The sequence below is a fragment of the Diplotaxodon limnothrissa genome, linkage group LG6, assembly GCF_057381915.1.
Source record: "Diplotaxodon limnothrissa isolate DT_005_m linkage group LG6, D_limnothrissa_male_GT1.1, whole genome shotgun sequence".
NCBI lineage: Eukaryota > Metazoa > Chordata > Actinopteri > Cichliformes > Cichlidae > Diplotaxodon > Diplotaxodon limnothrissa.
In genome coordinates, this window is record NC_140601.1 from 4611836 (window position 1) to 4629797 (window position 17962).

Below are 17962 nucleotides of genomic sequence, written 5' to 3' on the forward strand. Positions count from 1 at the left end.
CAAGAATCTTTACAATCAGAATAAAACATAATTAAGAAAATATGAAGTACATGATGAATTTAAAGTGACAGGTTTGGCCTCAAGATACTGGACAAATGCTGAATAAAGAGCTGCTGAGCTACCTGGGTCTGTAAGGAAATGTAACTATTTCCTTATAAATAGTATAAATGTAACTATTCCCTAATAAATAGTATAAATATAACTATTTCCTTACAGACCCAGGTCTGTAAGGAAGTCTATATTTATTGCTTGTAAAAAAAAAATTGTTAAAACAATGATCGCTGATTTGAAGTCATTCATCTCTTTAGTTGAAAAATGTATAAACTTATAGATGTTTCAAGTCACAGGAGAGCAGCTTAAAAAGTTTCCCAGATACAGTTTTGCTAGCTTGGGTTCAGAGTTTGCATTCAAAAAAAAAAAAAAAAAGAGGTCTCTTGATTTTGGAGTTTAAAAAACAATCCCCCCCAAAAAATCAAAATGTAGTCTTACACTCCACGTAAGAAAAAAATGTTTAAAAAAAAAAAAAAAAAAAATCTAAAATCCAGTGTTTCCCCTGAATAAGCTTCCAGACCAACATCTGCACACAACTCTTAACTCGATCTTGTTATCAGCTCATTAATGCAGTATGAGACGGTAATCAGCTACAGAGAGATGCAGGGAAATGTTGCACTGACTCATAGACAAAATTACATTAAAAAGGTAAAAGAATAAATTAAGTGTAAGTAAGTTAAAGATCATCACAGCTTTTCCAGACAGCTGTATCTGGGGAAGAACAATCACCTTTTTGGTGCCTGAACCATATAACCGTATAAAAGGTAAGAATCAACCCAATAAATGCACAAAAACACTAAATTAAGTTAAATTAAGTTATGAAAATTCCCAAACTGTAAATAGTTGCATCCCTCTTTTGTTGATTAAGGCTTCAGATAAAGAGTCAAGAGTCGTTCCTAATCCAGCGGGCTTTGGAAGATCAGTTTGACACAGCCGGTCTCCCTGCTCAGCGGCTGGATGCAGAATGGGCAGGCGGCATGGAAGGCATGTGTGCCATGTGGCAACGGGATCTGGCTCCAGTACACAGTTGTTTTTTCTGAACAAACGTGGCCACAGGGGACAAAGGCGTGGGTAGGGGACTCCGCATCGACGTAGAACCCCGGCTCGCAGCCAAGCCACAGTGGCACATAAGGGCCCCTCGCACGGCACATGGGGCACTCCCGCTCCTGACACTCTGCTTCGACCTCAGGATCACAGCGCCCTCCCCAGCCATGGTAGCCATGCACATGGCCGCAGCGCAGGTATGCCCATGGTTGCTTCTCATCCAGGACGTCCTTGCGACGCAGGCTGGGGAAGGCCAGTGTGTTGAAGCCCACGGGACACTGTGGCCGCCCGGCATTCAGCTCCTGCCGCAGGGCCTCCAGGTGTTTGACAGTGGGAGTGAGGGACAGTCCTTCGGCCGTGCGCCACAGCAGGGTGGCACCACACAGGTCGATAAGAGACCCATCCACCAGCTCGTTGGACTCAGATTCCACCTTGGAGGGGGCATTAATGACCTGGGATTAATGACCTGGGCCTTGCGCATGTCTGTGTGTAACAGGTTTGCATGTCTTTGTGGGGACCAAAGATTGTAAGTTTACTATGCTTGTGGGGACCAACGGCCCTTATGGGGACAAATTCCCCTCCCCCACGTGTTTGAAGACATTTTTGAGTCTCAAAATGTGGTTTTAGTGTCAGGGTTACAATTAGGTTAGGATTAGAGTAAGCAGCTAGGGAAAGCATATCAATTAGATGTCCCCACGAGAATATGAAAACACAACTGTGTGTGTTTGTGTGGTGTGTGAGAGAAAACAGGAGTCGCTCACCATATTCCCCCTCTGCTGAGCTGATCTGGTCTCCCGCAGTGTAAAAACATTCCCACAAACTGAGATTTCCCTCCATTGACCAGGTTTGGAGTCCTGGCAGAAGCCGTGGCGAGGATGCATCACGAGAACTCCATTTGTCGTCAGTGCATCCATCTGCCCATCCTGCATTCTCCACTTGGCTGCCTTCTCCTATGAAGAGGTCAAATGTATGTTTAGCACATTCAAACTGAAGAAATGTTATCACAGGAAATGAGCAGTTTGTGCATTCTACCCCAAGGAAGATGTTTTTAGACGTGTCAAAGCCTGCGGCGTAAATTCGTGCAGAGTAAGGTGGGTTTCTTTGGCAGATGATGCGGCAGGCAAAGCGGGAGATGGTGCTCTGAAGTGTCTGACTGTCAGCTTGGTTCTGACCTCCAGGCACAGTATCCGTAACCACAAAGTCAATGGGACTCTCTGTAGAACGGCCAATCTGTAATTACACAGAGACAAGTGCTCATGTCTTGCTTGTTTTCAGTGGTGTTCATTATGCTACCTACAGAACATATTTTGTGGTAGACACCACTTTAATAAAGAAAACTGACATGTAACAATGTCATTCATCCAGTGTTCACTTTGACCTAAAAATCTTACGTGGATCTTACGTGGTCAGTACACACAAACAAAACAGTGAAGAAGGCGCAGCAGCGCCTCTTCTTTCTCAGGAGACTGAAAAGATTCGGCATGAGCCCCCGCATCCTCAGGACCTTCTATCACTGTGCCATTGAGAGCATCCTCACTGGATGCATCACCACCTGGTATGGCAACAGCACCGCCTACAACTGCAAAGCTCTCCAGCGAGTAGTGCGGTGCTCTGAACGGATAATTGGAGGTGAGCTTCCCTCCCAGCAGACTGAGAGACAGCTTTTTCCATCAGGCCATCAGACTGCTGAACACGTCATAGACACCTCAGCTTCACTACTGGAACTTCAACATTATGCACTCCATACTGTACAGTAATGCCACTGTTTTGCACGTCTCAACTCTGTATATTTTATATATTTTATTTTATTGTTTACTCTATTTAATTTGTAAAATATGTGTATACACACACACACACACACACGTAGAAAAATATTTAGTATACACATCCAGAAATGCATATACTATTATATATTGTACATATATTATTAGTTTCAGATGTAGCCATTCTTGTATTTTGCTTGTTTACATTATTGTATTTTGCACAACTCTGTTGCTTGTGAAGCTCGCACACAAGAATTTCACTCACATATACTGTACCAATGTACCTGCACATGTGATGTGACAATAAAAGTGATTTGATTTGAAAAAGGATAATACTGAAAATCACAAGGTTGAATATCCATGTAGGGTGTATGCTTTTCAAAGTACACACCTGGAACATGTCTGTGTTGCTGTCATGAGTGTACTCCACCACCACTGTCTGTGCGCGAGACAGCGTGTATGAAATACTGTGCTGCTCCTTGTTGCTGACGGCCTTAACAAAACAAACATGAAAGAAGAAGCTCTGTTAGTGTGTTTAAGACATGAAAGAATTTCTTCTACAGCAATCGCGGGGATGTTAATACTGATGGAAGCATGTCAGGAAGAGTATTTTGAAACTGGTAACAAATTCAAGATGTTTTAGTTAAATCCTATTAAGGGCATGTTCCATTTAGAGCATCATATTTAACCTGCAGACCTTTAAGATAGAACTGATTAAAAGAGTTAAATATGCGTTCCATATTCATTGTAGTTTCCTCACACTCGTCATATTTAGATTAAAATACACCAGAAATGTGCCACTTTCATTTGTGTTGAACTCTCACCTTGGCAGCTTGAGGTGTGCATGACATGTGGACAGTGCTCGGTTTCACACCGTTGGCCTTATTTCTGCGACACAAAGCGAAGCGGCTTTTCCGCCTCCCCTTGTCTCCATAGGGTAGAGACCCATTACACCTGAACACAGAGGATAACGATGAGCAAAACTGCTTTATGTTCAGCTGCATTTCAAAAAGGCATTTTAATTTTAATAATACATTATTATGAATGAATGAACCAAAGACAATGGCAAATCAGAAAATCATCTCCTGGCAGCTCAGCATTTAAATCAACTTAGAGTATGTTCATCTAGAGTTAAGCAGTGAGTAAGGAAACAAAGGGTCAGTGGTGCTCCAAATATTAGGAATCAACCTGGGAATGGAGAGAGCAGTGCCTCCATTTTAATCCACTAGACTGAGGATATTTCAAGTCTACCTGAGCACTCGAAGTGCTTTATTCAACATGCCTTGTTCACTCATTTGCACAAGCACTTTTTTGTATGCTTCAGTGCTTTCTAACATTTACACTCTGATGGATGTATCAAAGAGCAGCTTGGGGTTAGTAAGGATATCTGGTATGCAGACTGGCGCAACCAGGGATCAAACCACACACCTTCAGACTATTAGAGGACCTGCTCGACCTGCTGAGCTTCAGTAACGTGTCAGTGCTGATCATAGGAAGGAAGAAACGAGCAGTTGTAATTAACTTAGGCCACTGTCTCAATAAAAGTTCCATATAATTTTTTATTATTATTTATTTTTAGGAAAACACAGATTTAAAAAACGCTTTAAAGATTTAAACATGGTTATCCCAACTGAGCCTTCATTAAATCAGTCAAAGATACACAGGAAAGAAGGTCAGACACCAACTAGGGAGAAACCGAATGACAAACAGAACAACATTGCCGTCCCTTATGTATCAGGTTTATCAGAGAATTTTCTCCAAGCATGGCTTCAAACGCCACCACACCCTCAGACAAAAACTGGTTCATCCCAAGGATGAGACTCCCACACACAAACTAAACAATGTAATGTGTGCTGTGTAGTGCAGTGAGGAGTGCTCAGACCTCTACACTGGAGAAACCAAACAGCTCCTCCATAAACGCACAGCACAACATAGATGCGCCACCTCGACAGGACGAGACTCAGCTGTACATTCGCATCTACTAGATAAAAGGTCACTCCTTCGAGGACACCGATGTTCACATTTTAGACTGAGAAGACAGATGAACAGACCAGGTGGCTTACAACACCAACTGTCTGCCACCTATAACGCGTTTTTTTAAAAATCCCTTGTCAGGCGCCTCAACCCCAGGATGATTGAAGACCTACACAGACGTATTCAGTAAAAAATGTAATCCAAAAAAATTTTTTTACTCCAATTTCTTAAAATCTCTGCTTTAATGTTCGCCAACGTAACTATGTCTAATCTGATCCAATCTTAGCCTGCCTGGAACTGGGGCTGACGTGGTCTAAATCAGTGATCAGTTTTGGATCCATCCTGCTTTGCAAGTGAACTCATATTCAGAAGACGGACTCTGCAGCTGCAATTAAAGCTCTCTTTGAAATACATTTTACACAGTTTAAGTCTTCAGACTCTTCACATCATCTCCAAGATGACAGCTATCTTTCCGTGTGACCGATTGCAACATGACAATTGATTCATTGATTGGTGTGTTCTATGGCTAAAGCTTTATTTAAACAGCGTTTGATAAAGTGACACACAGTTAGGTTTGCAGTACGAGGAAACTGGACAAAAATGCTCCTCTTAGACGGTCAGCCAGAGTCACAGAGTTAGAAAGATGAAGACTATAGTTTTTATTCTGAGCTGATATACATCTGTAACGCAACTGCTGTTTCAACCTTATGAGTGTGAAAGTTCTCAGTAAAGTGAGTTGGAGTTGAAGTTAACTCACTTTTTGGAAAAGAAGACCCAAAGCGTCCCTCAACTCATGGTTAACAAACTCAGAGCTGTTAGCTAAACCTGCAGGTCCCAGGTCTGCATCCAATAGAAAAACAAATAAAACGAAACTTCTCTGAATTTCCCAGAGAAACTGTTGCAGCCTCACCAACAACAAGGAACCACCTAAGAGAAATTTATGCCTGACAACCCTAGCAGCTTCACTTTCAGTTTTCTCTGCTAGTTTGTGTTGGCTAAACACACCGAGGCCGTTTCTCTGTAGTGTAGGTAAAAAGACGAACAGAGATATTGCCCAAACATTCCTTCCACAGCTTTCACTGCAGACAGGAAGCTTTGAGGGAGGGAGCAAAAAGTAACTACGGTTTCAGTCCAGAATTAAAAGCAGGATGCTGCGGTTGAGAGATTTATAGGTTATCCAACTGAGCCATTAGGATACCATTAAATGTGTCTGTTTTTTAAAAGCAAACTATCATGTTTTGAAAATTAACAAAAAACAATGACAGCACCGCTGTCGTCCTGATGTGTTTAACATTTGAAAACACAATCCTGAATGTTATGGGGGCTCCAATAAGAGTCAGTTTAACTGAAGTTATCTTCAGAGTCAGGCTGCTGTTAGCTGCAGGTCAAGTAAACAGTTGAGACAAGCCATTCTTTCACTGCTTAATGCAAACTTCCTGCGTTTGAGATGAAGTACCAGCCACCTTTTTCTTAGACAAACACTAGCCACCCCAGTTCCGCTGTGGCTCCACTCTATGAACCACACTACAAGGTATGTTTTCACAAACTATGTGGATCTTTCTAATTAAATCTTATGACTAGTGTAATTGCCAGCCTCAGGGCAATCCAGACTGTTTAATTCCACGTGTGGTCACAATAATACAAAAGCAAACAAAAGGGCTAAAACCACAGCAGCCACCACGTTCCTGACCCGACCTCCCTGAACCGCAGGCTCACTCTTGTGTGCACAGTGAATGGCCTTTAGTCAGGAAGTCGGCAGCATTTATTGGCTGCGGTTGAGTTTCCCAACACACTTTAGTTATGCAGCACCCAACTGAATTTCTCACACTACAAGGCACATTAAAATAAAGAGACTTGCTTAAACCTACCCAAGTTTAGTCAATTTCTTACCTAAAACAGTGACGCTTATAAACTTCAAGGCACACAAACAAAGACTGCCAGGCCCTTTTAGATCAACAACAGCACAATTTGTCCTTTATACTACAGCTAAAGAAGTTGAATGTTACAACCAGGTTTAAGGATCGGTTATCAAACTCCAAAAATGGTTTTGATGACATCAAAAATATGTCTGCAATATCCAGCTGTTTTATCGTTTGGTTTAGAATTACTACGTACATTTTAGAAATTAAAAGGGATTTTAAAGAGACTTTTACCAAACACTAGCCACCCCGAGCACACAAGTTTCCAGGAACATATCTATAAGATACGGTCTAGAAATGGTTCAGATGGCCTCAAAAGTTTATCATGATATATCATGGAAGTTTGTGATTATGATATTTATAAAAAATATAGATAAAATATTGAAGAAAGTTGTATAAGTGATTGCAGCTTGCAGGCACTAAACTTTTTTTATAAGTGCAAACAAAACTAAGGATGTATCCCGTCTTCCTTTTCCAGGATTTTACTGTCATTAATGACAATCACATTCATGCCTAAACCCAATTAAAAATAAAACAGTAAGCTAACATTAGACGTCTTTGGCTTGCGGGAGGAGGCCAGAGTCCTTTACATGTAAATGAGTGGTTGTGACATTTATTAAAACATTTAGTTTTAGACCGCATTAAAGTCCCCTATCAGTTATGAATTTAACTCCTTTTTCTACATCCACTGTATAGAACAACTTTCTAGTATCAATTTCAAAAACCTACGTCGCCTTGTTCTCAAGTTATCATATTCACAACATTTTCAGAAAGCTTACTCTGACCTTGAGATTGAGGTCACTGAGATTCAAACTTGTCCCAGATTTTTTTGTAGATGTGCCTCTGGTATCAATTTGAAGCTCCTATGCTGCTTTGATCTCGAGTTATCGCATTCACAAACTTAGGTGCCCACACCACCCGCCTGGCAGGGTGATGACAGTACCCCATCTTTCCACCTGAAGGGCTTTTACTCTGTGGGTTTAGAGCGAGTTTGCCTCTGTGGTCTGTGGGTTTAGAATGAGTGTGCGTACACAGTGTCTGCATTAACCACTTTTCCCTTTGACAAAAAGCAAATACGCAGATGTTGATTCCTGCCATGTCAGTTGTTCTTCATCTTACCATGACTGGGACTGCTGTATTAACCATCTCCACTGGCGGAAAAAATTCATATTTATTATGCATGTTTGGTTACTGTATGCCTTTTAAGTTTGATATTGAGACAACAGAACTCAAATGGAATCCCTCCTTACAGCTAAATCCCCCTGTTAAAAAAAATGTAAGAAAGGGTTTCCTCTTGTTAAGCCAAACACTGTGTTTTCACCATCGTTGATTTCTTGCCTGCATGTGTGCCTGTGGGTAAAATAATAGGATTTTGTTCCCTCCTTCCTGGAAGGTACAACATTGATCAAAAGCTGCTTATTTCCTACACATTCAACAGTTTTAAAAAGGATTTTAAAGAAAAAAAATGGTCTGAAGAAGTTCTGCTTTGATGACTTATGAATGTATGTGAACTCAGTAATTAACCGCTTACCCCAGAACGATGAGCTCCCCATATTTGACAGGTCCTTTGGTAGACATAAGGTGGGTGGAGATGTTTTCCTGACCCAGCGAAAACATCTGTGCAGGTTTCTGAAAAAGGCAGGCTGAGTACCATCAGAGATTCTCTACTGAAAGAGGCACACAGCCCGCCACCTGCAGACACAATCAGACCAAGGTTTATATTCTTGGATATAAAATCATCAAAAGTTTTCATGATTCGGTTTTAAAGAAAAATAATGAAAAACATACATCACTGAATATTCACTTTAAAAACATTTAGGCATTCATATAAACACACAAAGGCTTCAACACAATCCTATTCATTGCTACAATACACCCAGTGTCTTTGTACTGGGAGCAACAGTGGCGCACAATGTATCCATTCAAATCTACTGAGTGTTGTTGGGGTAATGCAGGGTCCATTTTATCTGTGAAGGCTGACTCACTTAGAAACACGCCAGGACTGATGTTATGTTCTTTTGTACTATGAAATAAACAAAAAACAGAAGAACAGAAAACACTTAACAAGCTGAGCCTGTATTCAGAATGCCAGCTCTGATGTCAAAAGGCCAAAGAGGACACATCATGATCATCTAAATCTGCGTGTTACACAATTATGACAAATACTGCACTGATCTCGACTGGTTGTCACACAGATGTGGGTATGTTGAAGGACCCCCAATTTTTTTCTTTGAGTGCAATCCCTAGAGTTAATATTCCAGTTTATGGAAAAAGTGTGGCAGATCACCGTCACAGATTCAGGTATAATTCCGCTCTTTGTTCAGCATTGCTAATATTCTGAAAATACCATTTTAATAATAATAATAATAATAATAATAATAATAATGGATACTTTATTGATCCCCATGGGGAAATTACTTGTTTTTCTCTGCATTTGACCCATTCACTCAGTGAAGCAGTGGGCAGCCCACTAAGCAGGCGCCCGGGGAGCAGTGTGTAGGGACGGTACCTTGCTCAGGGTTACCTCAGGGTAGCCGTTAAGTGGATTCGAACCTTATATTTAGAAGTCCATTACAAAGCAGAATTGTCTACAGCCAATAAGTTCAGATCAGGCCTCAGAGCACAAGAAGAAAGAAGGTAGAAGGAGTAACAGTTAAGTTTGGCAAACATCATCCAACATAATCGTTATTCCAGGCAGGACAAACTGAAGCCTTTACAGCATGTTTCCTCTTAATACCACAGATAAACGCATGATACAGCTAAGTGACGGGAAACAAGGAGTATATCAAGACACTATCAAGATAAGCTGGTATCAAAGCAACTTAGCAGAAAATGTATTAAAAGCTGTTAGGATGTGGCATTTCGCTTCTAGATGAAGATATGCTGATGGCGATAAGCGCTATTCTGTGTTAGCATGCACTGAAAAGCTGTGCCATTTCTTGCTTCCCGTCAGCCTTTCATTTTAGCACATACTTCACACTCAGAAGCCTTTCATGTGTTTTCTGCAGTATCAGAGCTTTTTGAGTTGTTTCCCCCACTCAGGTGTCCTCATGCTCTTCAACTTTACAATTTAAGAATGCATGAACTTTAAGACAAAACAGTTACCTTGTGTATTTTCACTAAAGCAATTTTTAATAATCAACCTACTTTAAATACTGTTAGATAAGATAATCTAAAACAATTTTACATAAATAAATAATAAAGTATTATTATTAATAATAATAATTAAACAAAAATATTAAAAAAATATATACATCCGTAAATGGTGTTATTTACCGATTCTTAGTTGCAAATATCATTCAACAGGGCCAGGACCTGCTAATCCAGGATAAACACATGCACCTGTACGTTTCTACATCTACAATTAATTATCAACTAGAGCTTTAATGATAGTGATAATGATGAATGTGTAGTACGCCACCTGCCTATCTTTAAATACACCGCTGAAGGCTGACACTAGCTATGGCTGAATCTCAGTTGTGGACAAGGACAGGGTCAACTGAAGATACCACAGACCAGTATATTTAATGATGCAGCCGTAACTTGTGTTTTATATTGAATAAAAAATTCTGACCCTTAAACTTTAGATCTGTAACACCTGCTGCATCTGCTGTCTCAGGCTACGTCCACACGTACCCGGGAATTTTGAAAACGCAGATTTCTCTATGCGTTTGCACCTTCCATCCACACGTAAACGGCGTTTTCAGTCACTGAAAACTGAGATTTTTAAAATCTCCTGCCAGGGTGGATATTTTCGAAAACTCAGTTTTTGCATTTACGTGTGGACGAGAAAAACTGAGAAAACTGAGAAAACGCAGCGTCAAAGGTGTGCGCCTTTTTTGACGTCACACTGTGCGCCACGTTATTGTTTTGGTGAAATGAATTTCTACAATACTGTTAATTCTACTCTCTGCAGTGTTTAAATGCTTACATATACACACAGTTACTGTCCCTCCACACATACGACTCGGTTCTGCTTCTATGCCCCAGCTTTGTTTACTTTTTCCCCACCGAGGCTTCTAGACTTCTGATTGGCCAACATTTCTGCACGGTTAGGAATCTAGCGCCACCTGTTGCTTTGGCATGTTCCTAGCAGCATTTTCCTTCATTTCTGCGTTTACGTGTGGACGGGATTATTTTTTAAAACGAAAAAGGAAAATCTCAGTTTTCAAAAATACCCGTGTATGTGTGGACATAGCCTCAGTTCATAGCGTGTGATTCACATCATCTTCATCACAGGCCATTCCTGTCTGGACACATAAGGTTAATCACTTAGAATAACTGATCTTCTGCATACTATCACCAAATGTCCTACTGTATGGATCTATCTCAGGTTTACATTAAAAGGAAAATGCATTAAATGAACTGAATTAATCTGTTGCTTCCTACTAATAAGTACATCAAAATATGTCACTTCTTCAAAATGCCGCACTTGCAAAAGGAATTATGTTGTGAAGCAGAAAAATTATCAACATTAAAAATTATTCTGAACAAATCTGTAACATTGTAATAATTATTTTACATTACACACTGATTCCAAGTTCATTGCTATAAGAATTATATAGACACAAAGCTTTCAATTTCTGACTTCATTTGAAAAACATCCTATGGCTAAAATTAAAGATAAACCTTGTAGGATCTCCTTGCAGCTGACTGGAAAGCTTAAGAGGTAATGTGATTTCAGTGCATTTACAACAAAGCGATGTCCCCGTGACTATCCAATGCCCTCAAAAATGTCCAAAGTTTATTTCAGTGAAATGCAGGGTTGAAGAGACACAGTCACTATCTGTAAATTGACACCAGATAACAAGGTTGAGTTCTAAAGTGACTTCACTCCTCTTTCTCATGTGCGTCTTTTCCCTCTTGTGAAAGCAATGTAGATTCTGACATAGATGCTATGTTCATACTGCAACTCACTGTATCCCGCCTTTGTGACCCATCTCTCAATTTGTAATCAGCCTCAACAACACAAAGCTCAAATGGAGTCACGGCTCCTCACGCGACCTAGTTTGGGCTGCCGTTTCTCACCACTGGCATGGTGACGATTCAGCCTTGATGTCATTTGATGGAAGCGCTGTTGCTTTAGGTTATCAACATCAGCCTCTTATAAAAGAGTACAAATTTTTAGTGTACCATAATTAATTAACTTAAGCGGATGGGTATCAGCTGAATACCTGACTGCAAACTACATTGTCTGCTGCCTTCTTAATTTTTAAACACACTTTTTTTGGAAAGTCAAGCTCAATTTCACTAGTCACACGTGGGCCAGATTACTGCCAGATCTGTTAAATCAAGATATCACTTAAATAGAATCTGTCCTACAAAGTGGAGTAGACTGAAAAGACTTCAAAACGCAACACATCTCACAGTCTAAAGAAACAAACACAGTCACTGACATCCACCAGCCAGAAAAGGTTTACCAACCATTTCTAAGGCTTTGAGACTCCATTGATCCATGGTGTAAGCCATTTCCCACAAACAAACAAAAACTTCCAACAGTGGGGAACCTTCCCAGGAGTACCAGGCCTACCAAAAACACTAAAAAAATTCATTGACAACTCATCCCAGGAGGTCAAAGAAGAAACATCATCTAAAGAACTGCTGGCCACAAAAAAATAAAATCCATAGGAGAGTACAAGTACAAAAGGGTAATGTCACATTTGCCAAAAAAACCATCTTAATGATAACCAAAGCTTTTCAGAAAATAGCCCGTAGACTGAGGAGGCAAAAGGAACTTTTTGGAAAGTTAACATTCCATTTCATCTCGGTATGAACTAACAACACTTCCTCTACAGTGATGTGAAACACCCTTGCAAACATTTGCAGTTCTTGGTGTCAAAAGTGCCACACCAGCAGGTTCAGGGGAAATTCACTTTCAGATCGGGCCAGGTATGTCTAAATAGCCTTTTTCCCCATTAATAAATAAAATCATGATTTAAAAATTGCAATTTGTAATTCTCATGCCATCTATGTTTAATATTACTTTACATCATATAATAAATGATGTTCCAAAAATAAAAAAAGACATCAGAAACAGGGAAAATACTTTTCCACAGCACTGTACATTGAGCTGTTAGTCACTTTTTTTCTTTATCCACTATGAAAAAAAAAAAAAAACAGACTATAAAGACAGCAGAATAACACCTGACACAAACGGGTACCTCTATCTGACTACTATATTGTTTCATTACTGTGAAAGTAAGGTGTTTACAGTACACAAAACTGCAGAATATTCACTGGAATACCATTCAGGATGGCTCACACTTATTTAGCCAAGCCAGAACGCCAGCATGGGATAAAACCATTATTAGGATTAAGACAATCCTAAAGTGCAAAGAACTATCATGGCTATGAGAGTTGGAGCCCTTCTATGGCTTACATGTACATGATGAAACTCTTAAAAGAAATCTATTTTAAATTTATGAACTATGCTAGAAAATTATGAGTTTACTTGGAACATCCAACCAGTATTTCTAAAACGCTGTGATCTGTAACTATTATTGAGTTGAAATAAAAGATTAAGTTATTCTAATCTAAAGCTCAAAGGAAATGTCAGCCAAGAGTTGTGGGTACTATACAAGTTAGTTAGCAAAAGAATGACACAACAGGATAAACTCATGTACAGTAATATTAAAGAAATAACAGGGGGGTGGGGGCGGAGGTGTTGGATGTTTACCAAACCAGACCAGCTACAAGGTACAAGACCTATACCATTCTGTGATGATTCCACATAACCTCTGAAGAAGAAATACCTCCCACTCCACACACATACCGCAGATGAGCCTGCAGAACACGAGCAGGCATGTTCTGCAGATACCTAAGAGGGGTGTGAAAAAGTGGGGACCGGCCAAAAAAAAGTCAACATTTTCAGAGATCTCCTCACTCCAGTGGTAAAAAGTCAAAGACTTTCTGTTTCATTATCTGGGTGTTAATTGGCTCTCTGGTGACAAAGTTGGGACAACTACCATCTTTAGCATTTCAGAGTTCTCCCACAGATTCGCCCTCAGGATTAATATCATAATTTTTCTGCCCTTTTGTTTGTGAATACCAGTTTGAACAACAGCCACAGAAACGTTAACGTATGTAAATCAGCTATAAATTGTGATATTCTGACAATGAAATATCTCAATTTACGTAAACTGTAAGCATCACTTCTGTTTATCCTCTGGTGCAACTCTCACCTAGAACTCCTAAAACTTTCCAGGCTTTAGATCAACATTCGTCTTTGGAGATGGGCTGACACATCTGTAGGCTTTTAATATGAGGGGACAGTTGGACAAAAAGGGCAAAGTTTTAACATTAAAATGGGGAACAAAAGCATCGTCTGTGGGGACAGATGGATGCTCTGGTAGGATGGTGAATGCTAATGAGTCTGTGTGGCCAGGACAAAGAAGGCCAGCTGGGCTACAGGACAGGACGGAGTACCACCACGGACAGAGCCCTGTTTAAGACACTAAATATACACACACTATATGTTTTACCTAATATGAATAATAACTTCAAATCCTGAATTCAATGAGCTGCAGAATATAGCAATGCTGTGTGTACATTTTAATTAAATATCTGGAGTTCTATTTGTGGCCACTCTATTGTGGACAAAACAGTACGACACACTATTACAGAAAAGAAGCTATGTTAGTGGAGTCAGCAGACACTTCAGAGCCGTTTATGACACACATACACACAGGACACTTCACAAGTTACTACGAAAAGGACGTGTCACCGTAATTTATTACGAAATTTAATACCATATACGACCATAAAAGCGTCGATAAAATTTGATTTACGTTTTCCAAAACTCACACAATCTCCCCCCCCCCAAAAAAAACAACTTGTGTTTGGGATTTTGTCAGTGAAAAAAAAAAGACGCTTATCAACCTAAACCTATGGCGCTTTCAACCTAAATCTTGAATTGTTTAAGAGATTGGTATACTGTTGTTGCCCTATATAACGTCATTACGGTAACTCGTAGCTAGTTAGCATTTTTCGATCGTAAAACTTGAGAAAAAGCAGAGAATGTGTTAGTTCATTAGGTACTTATTTAGCATAAGGTTACCACTAACTACAGAGGACTAAGGCGGCGTTAGTGGCGCTAACAATGACGAAAAGAATCAACTCCTTAGACAATTAACTCACCGAAGTTACAGTTCGTCTTAAAGCAGTCTCATGTCCCGGATGTCTTTGTTCCAGGAACAAACGCTGTTAGCCGTTTTAGACCATAAATGTCACAGTTACTTAAATGTTTACCAGGAGTTCGGCGACTTTTTATCGATTTTGTTCCTAACAAAACCACACTGAGCGAATGCTGGCTTAACCGTTTTCAAACTCAACTGCGCCTCTTAGCTATCAAGGCTACTGATTTCCGGTTAACATTTCAGAGTAAAACAACTTAACTTACTTGAATACCAAAATACTCAATACTTACTCAAATGCCAAATTGTTTTCAAGCTGAAGTAAATTCCTGTAGTATGTCTTATAAACTTGAACGTCTACTTTTAGTTTTTAGTTTACTCATAGTTAATTAAGAGAACCTGGTTATTTGAGATGGTTGCACCATTAACACTTGTTTTATTATGAAAATACAAAACCTGTACTTCCGGTTTTCTCTGCGGTCTGCGTGTGTAGCTGTGCACAAACAACTATGATTTTAGGTTTATGACTTACTGCAGCTGTTACCCCAATAAGACATCCTCTCAAATTAGTCAAATGTTTCCTCACATTAGGTCATTCAGCTAAATTAAAATCAAACTCTGAATCTGAATACTTATTAATCCTGAGGGCAATGGTTTGGTAACAATCAATTAAAATATATATATATGAAAGACAGGAAATGTAACTGTAACTGTAACTGTAAGAAGAATGTAAACCACACAGCACAGATGACAGCACACAAGCATAAAACCTCCTGCGCATGAAATAATATATTTAAAGCCAAGAAGTCGGTAGTGAGCAAAATACGTGTCAAGTACATTCCAGGGACCTTAATCGTAAGCTGGGATAATATGTATTTAAAATGTTAATAATGTCTGTTTAAACGCCGACGTGTCAGTTATACGTTTTGGTACCTTAGGCTGCTGCGTAAACTTTTGGAAGACAGGAGTGAGTTACCAACTGGTTTATTTTGATTAACCGTCCCCAACGATGTAGAGTTCCTACAAGCTTCATCCTGTTCCTAAATATACTTTAAAAAGTTATCTTGGTAGTTGTTGTTTGGGGGTTTGTTTGTTTTTAAATGTAAATAGTGTTGATTTTTTTTTTATTAGTATTTTTTCCAGTCATGTCACAACACAATTTAAATCAGATATTATACCTAAAACATCGGCCCGTCTATTTTCTTATACCAGTTTGAGGCAGGTTAACACACAGAGACAGACAACAGATAAAAAAAAAACAAGTGCTGGATAAACAGAACAGCTGTAACAAGGCTGGTTAAGGTAAAACGCTGTGCTGTGCTTGTAATGGAAGAAGAGCACTGTCCAACTTTGAAGTGATCTTAGTTCCTGGAAAATGAGCCATGTTCCTTTACTGAGAGTATTGGATCTGATTTTTACAGCCTATTTTGTATTTAGGATCCCAAGGTGGAAACCGTTTCCTAAACAACAGGAACAATAGCATACACACTCAAAAAAATGAAACGTTGACTTTAATTAAAATTATTTTGTCAACAGGTTCCACGAAATTGAATTATGTTAGTTTAAAGCAAAAAATCTTTAGTTCATCTAATTTAAAAAAACTACTTAAGATTAACAAGACATATTTAAGACTAACTAAATCAAGTTATGTTGTATGAACATAGATGATATATTTTCAGGTTAGATAGTTTAGATTAGTTACTTCAACACATTTCTTATTTGTGGCAGTAAAATGTTAAATTTAAGTTAGATTAATTCAAATATTATATTTTCAGCCACCTTGTGCTTTATTAATTAGTTTTACATAAATCTATTTTGTCAACAGGTTCCACACAAATGAATTAAGTACATCCAACTTATTTTTTTAAATTTATTTTATTGCCAACACATTCAGTGAGCATTTGTGTAAACCCAGTCCAAAATAAAACACAACAGCTCATTAGGGTTAGTAATTAACAGTATGTAGACAGATGCAACATCAAGACTTTAAATTAAATGTCTGTATCTACCAGAAATAGAAGAGAAAAAAAAAAAAAAAAAACGCATTGAAGATCACATAACACATTGATAAGATGACACTTGAGTTATGCACATGTGATGCTAGTAAGGTCTGTGAGTGTTTTTTTCTTTTAGTGTCTAAAATGGATAGCAAAGTTGCTATTTGCAATGATTGCTTAGGGTCAGTCCAGTAACACAATGCCAATGAAGTGCTTTCCTTTAACAATGCAAAGTGAAGTGTCCACCTCAACAGCCACAATTTAAAAAAAAAAAAATTATGTAACAACAACAACAACAACAACAACAACAACAATAATAATAATAATAATAATAATAAATAGTCCACTGATATTAGCAATCAAAGAAAATTACATCACCATCCCAAATAAAACTTTAACAAAACATGCCAACATTATGGTCTAACAATAAAACAGCTTGTCAGCGTTCAGTTTTTTTGCAACAGCACAGCAGTAACCATTTAACACTTGCCACTGTCAACATTTATTTTACCAGTGTTTGGGCAAAAAACTTCAGATGGAAACATTTTAACATGGAAACAATTGTTCGTCTTTAAAAGTCCACAAAATATACATTCATCCTGCATTCCCAACTTGGATGATCTGATATCCTCGTGTTGGTGTTGTTCCCAGACCATCATGAAAATGTTGTTCCAGGTTCAACATTGCAAGTGACCAATCACATTGTTGTGACGTTATTCTTTTGCGCGCCAAGCCATTTGTGCATTTATGAAATTCCAATGTTGCAAGGACAATATCAATTCTGCTTACTGTTTATTAAAGGGTTACGGTTAGGGTTAGGGTCAGTTGATCGGCGGACAGAGGCGGTTTCACGCAGCTTAAGTACAGTTTTTTGTTTTACGCCGGTTTTTCCCGAAGTCGCAAAAGTATGACGTCACAACATTCTGATTGGTCACTTGCAATATTGATCCTGGAACAACATTTAGTATGATGATCTGGGAACAACACCAACACGAGGATATCAGATCAACCTCCTAACTTACCCTTATTTTTAGTATGTATTGCAATTACCTTTACAATGCACACAATGTAACACAAACTGA

At 39.0% G+C, this 17962-nt stretch overlaps 1 protein-coding gene across 1 annotated transcript; it reads right to left on the bottom strand.

The window, feature by feature from the left end:
• Window positions 1-230: 230 nt before the first annotated feature.
• LOC146629970 (E3 ubiquitin-protein ligase pellino homolog 1-like) lies at window positions 231-15076 on the bottom strand. Its single transcript, XM_085355506.1, has 7 exons — window positions 14888-15076; window positions 8283-8443; window positions 3683-3812; window positions 3250-3351; window positions 2128-2325; window positions 1857-2045; window positions 231-1526 (listed from the first exon to the last, which is right to left on the bottom strand). The coding sequence occupies exons 2-7, from the start codon at window positions 8366-8368 to the stop codon at window positions 948-950; spliced, it is 1284 nt and encodes a 427-aa protein (XP_085211632.1). The 5' UTR covers window positions 8369-8443; window positions 14888-15076; the 3' UTR covers window positions 231-947.
• Between the last annotated feature and the right edge of the window lie 2886 nt (window positions 15077-17962).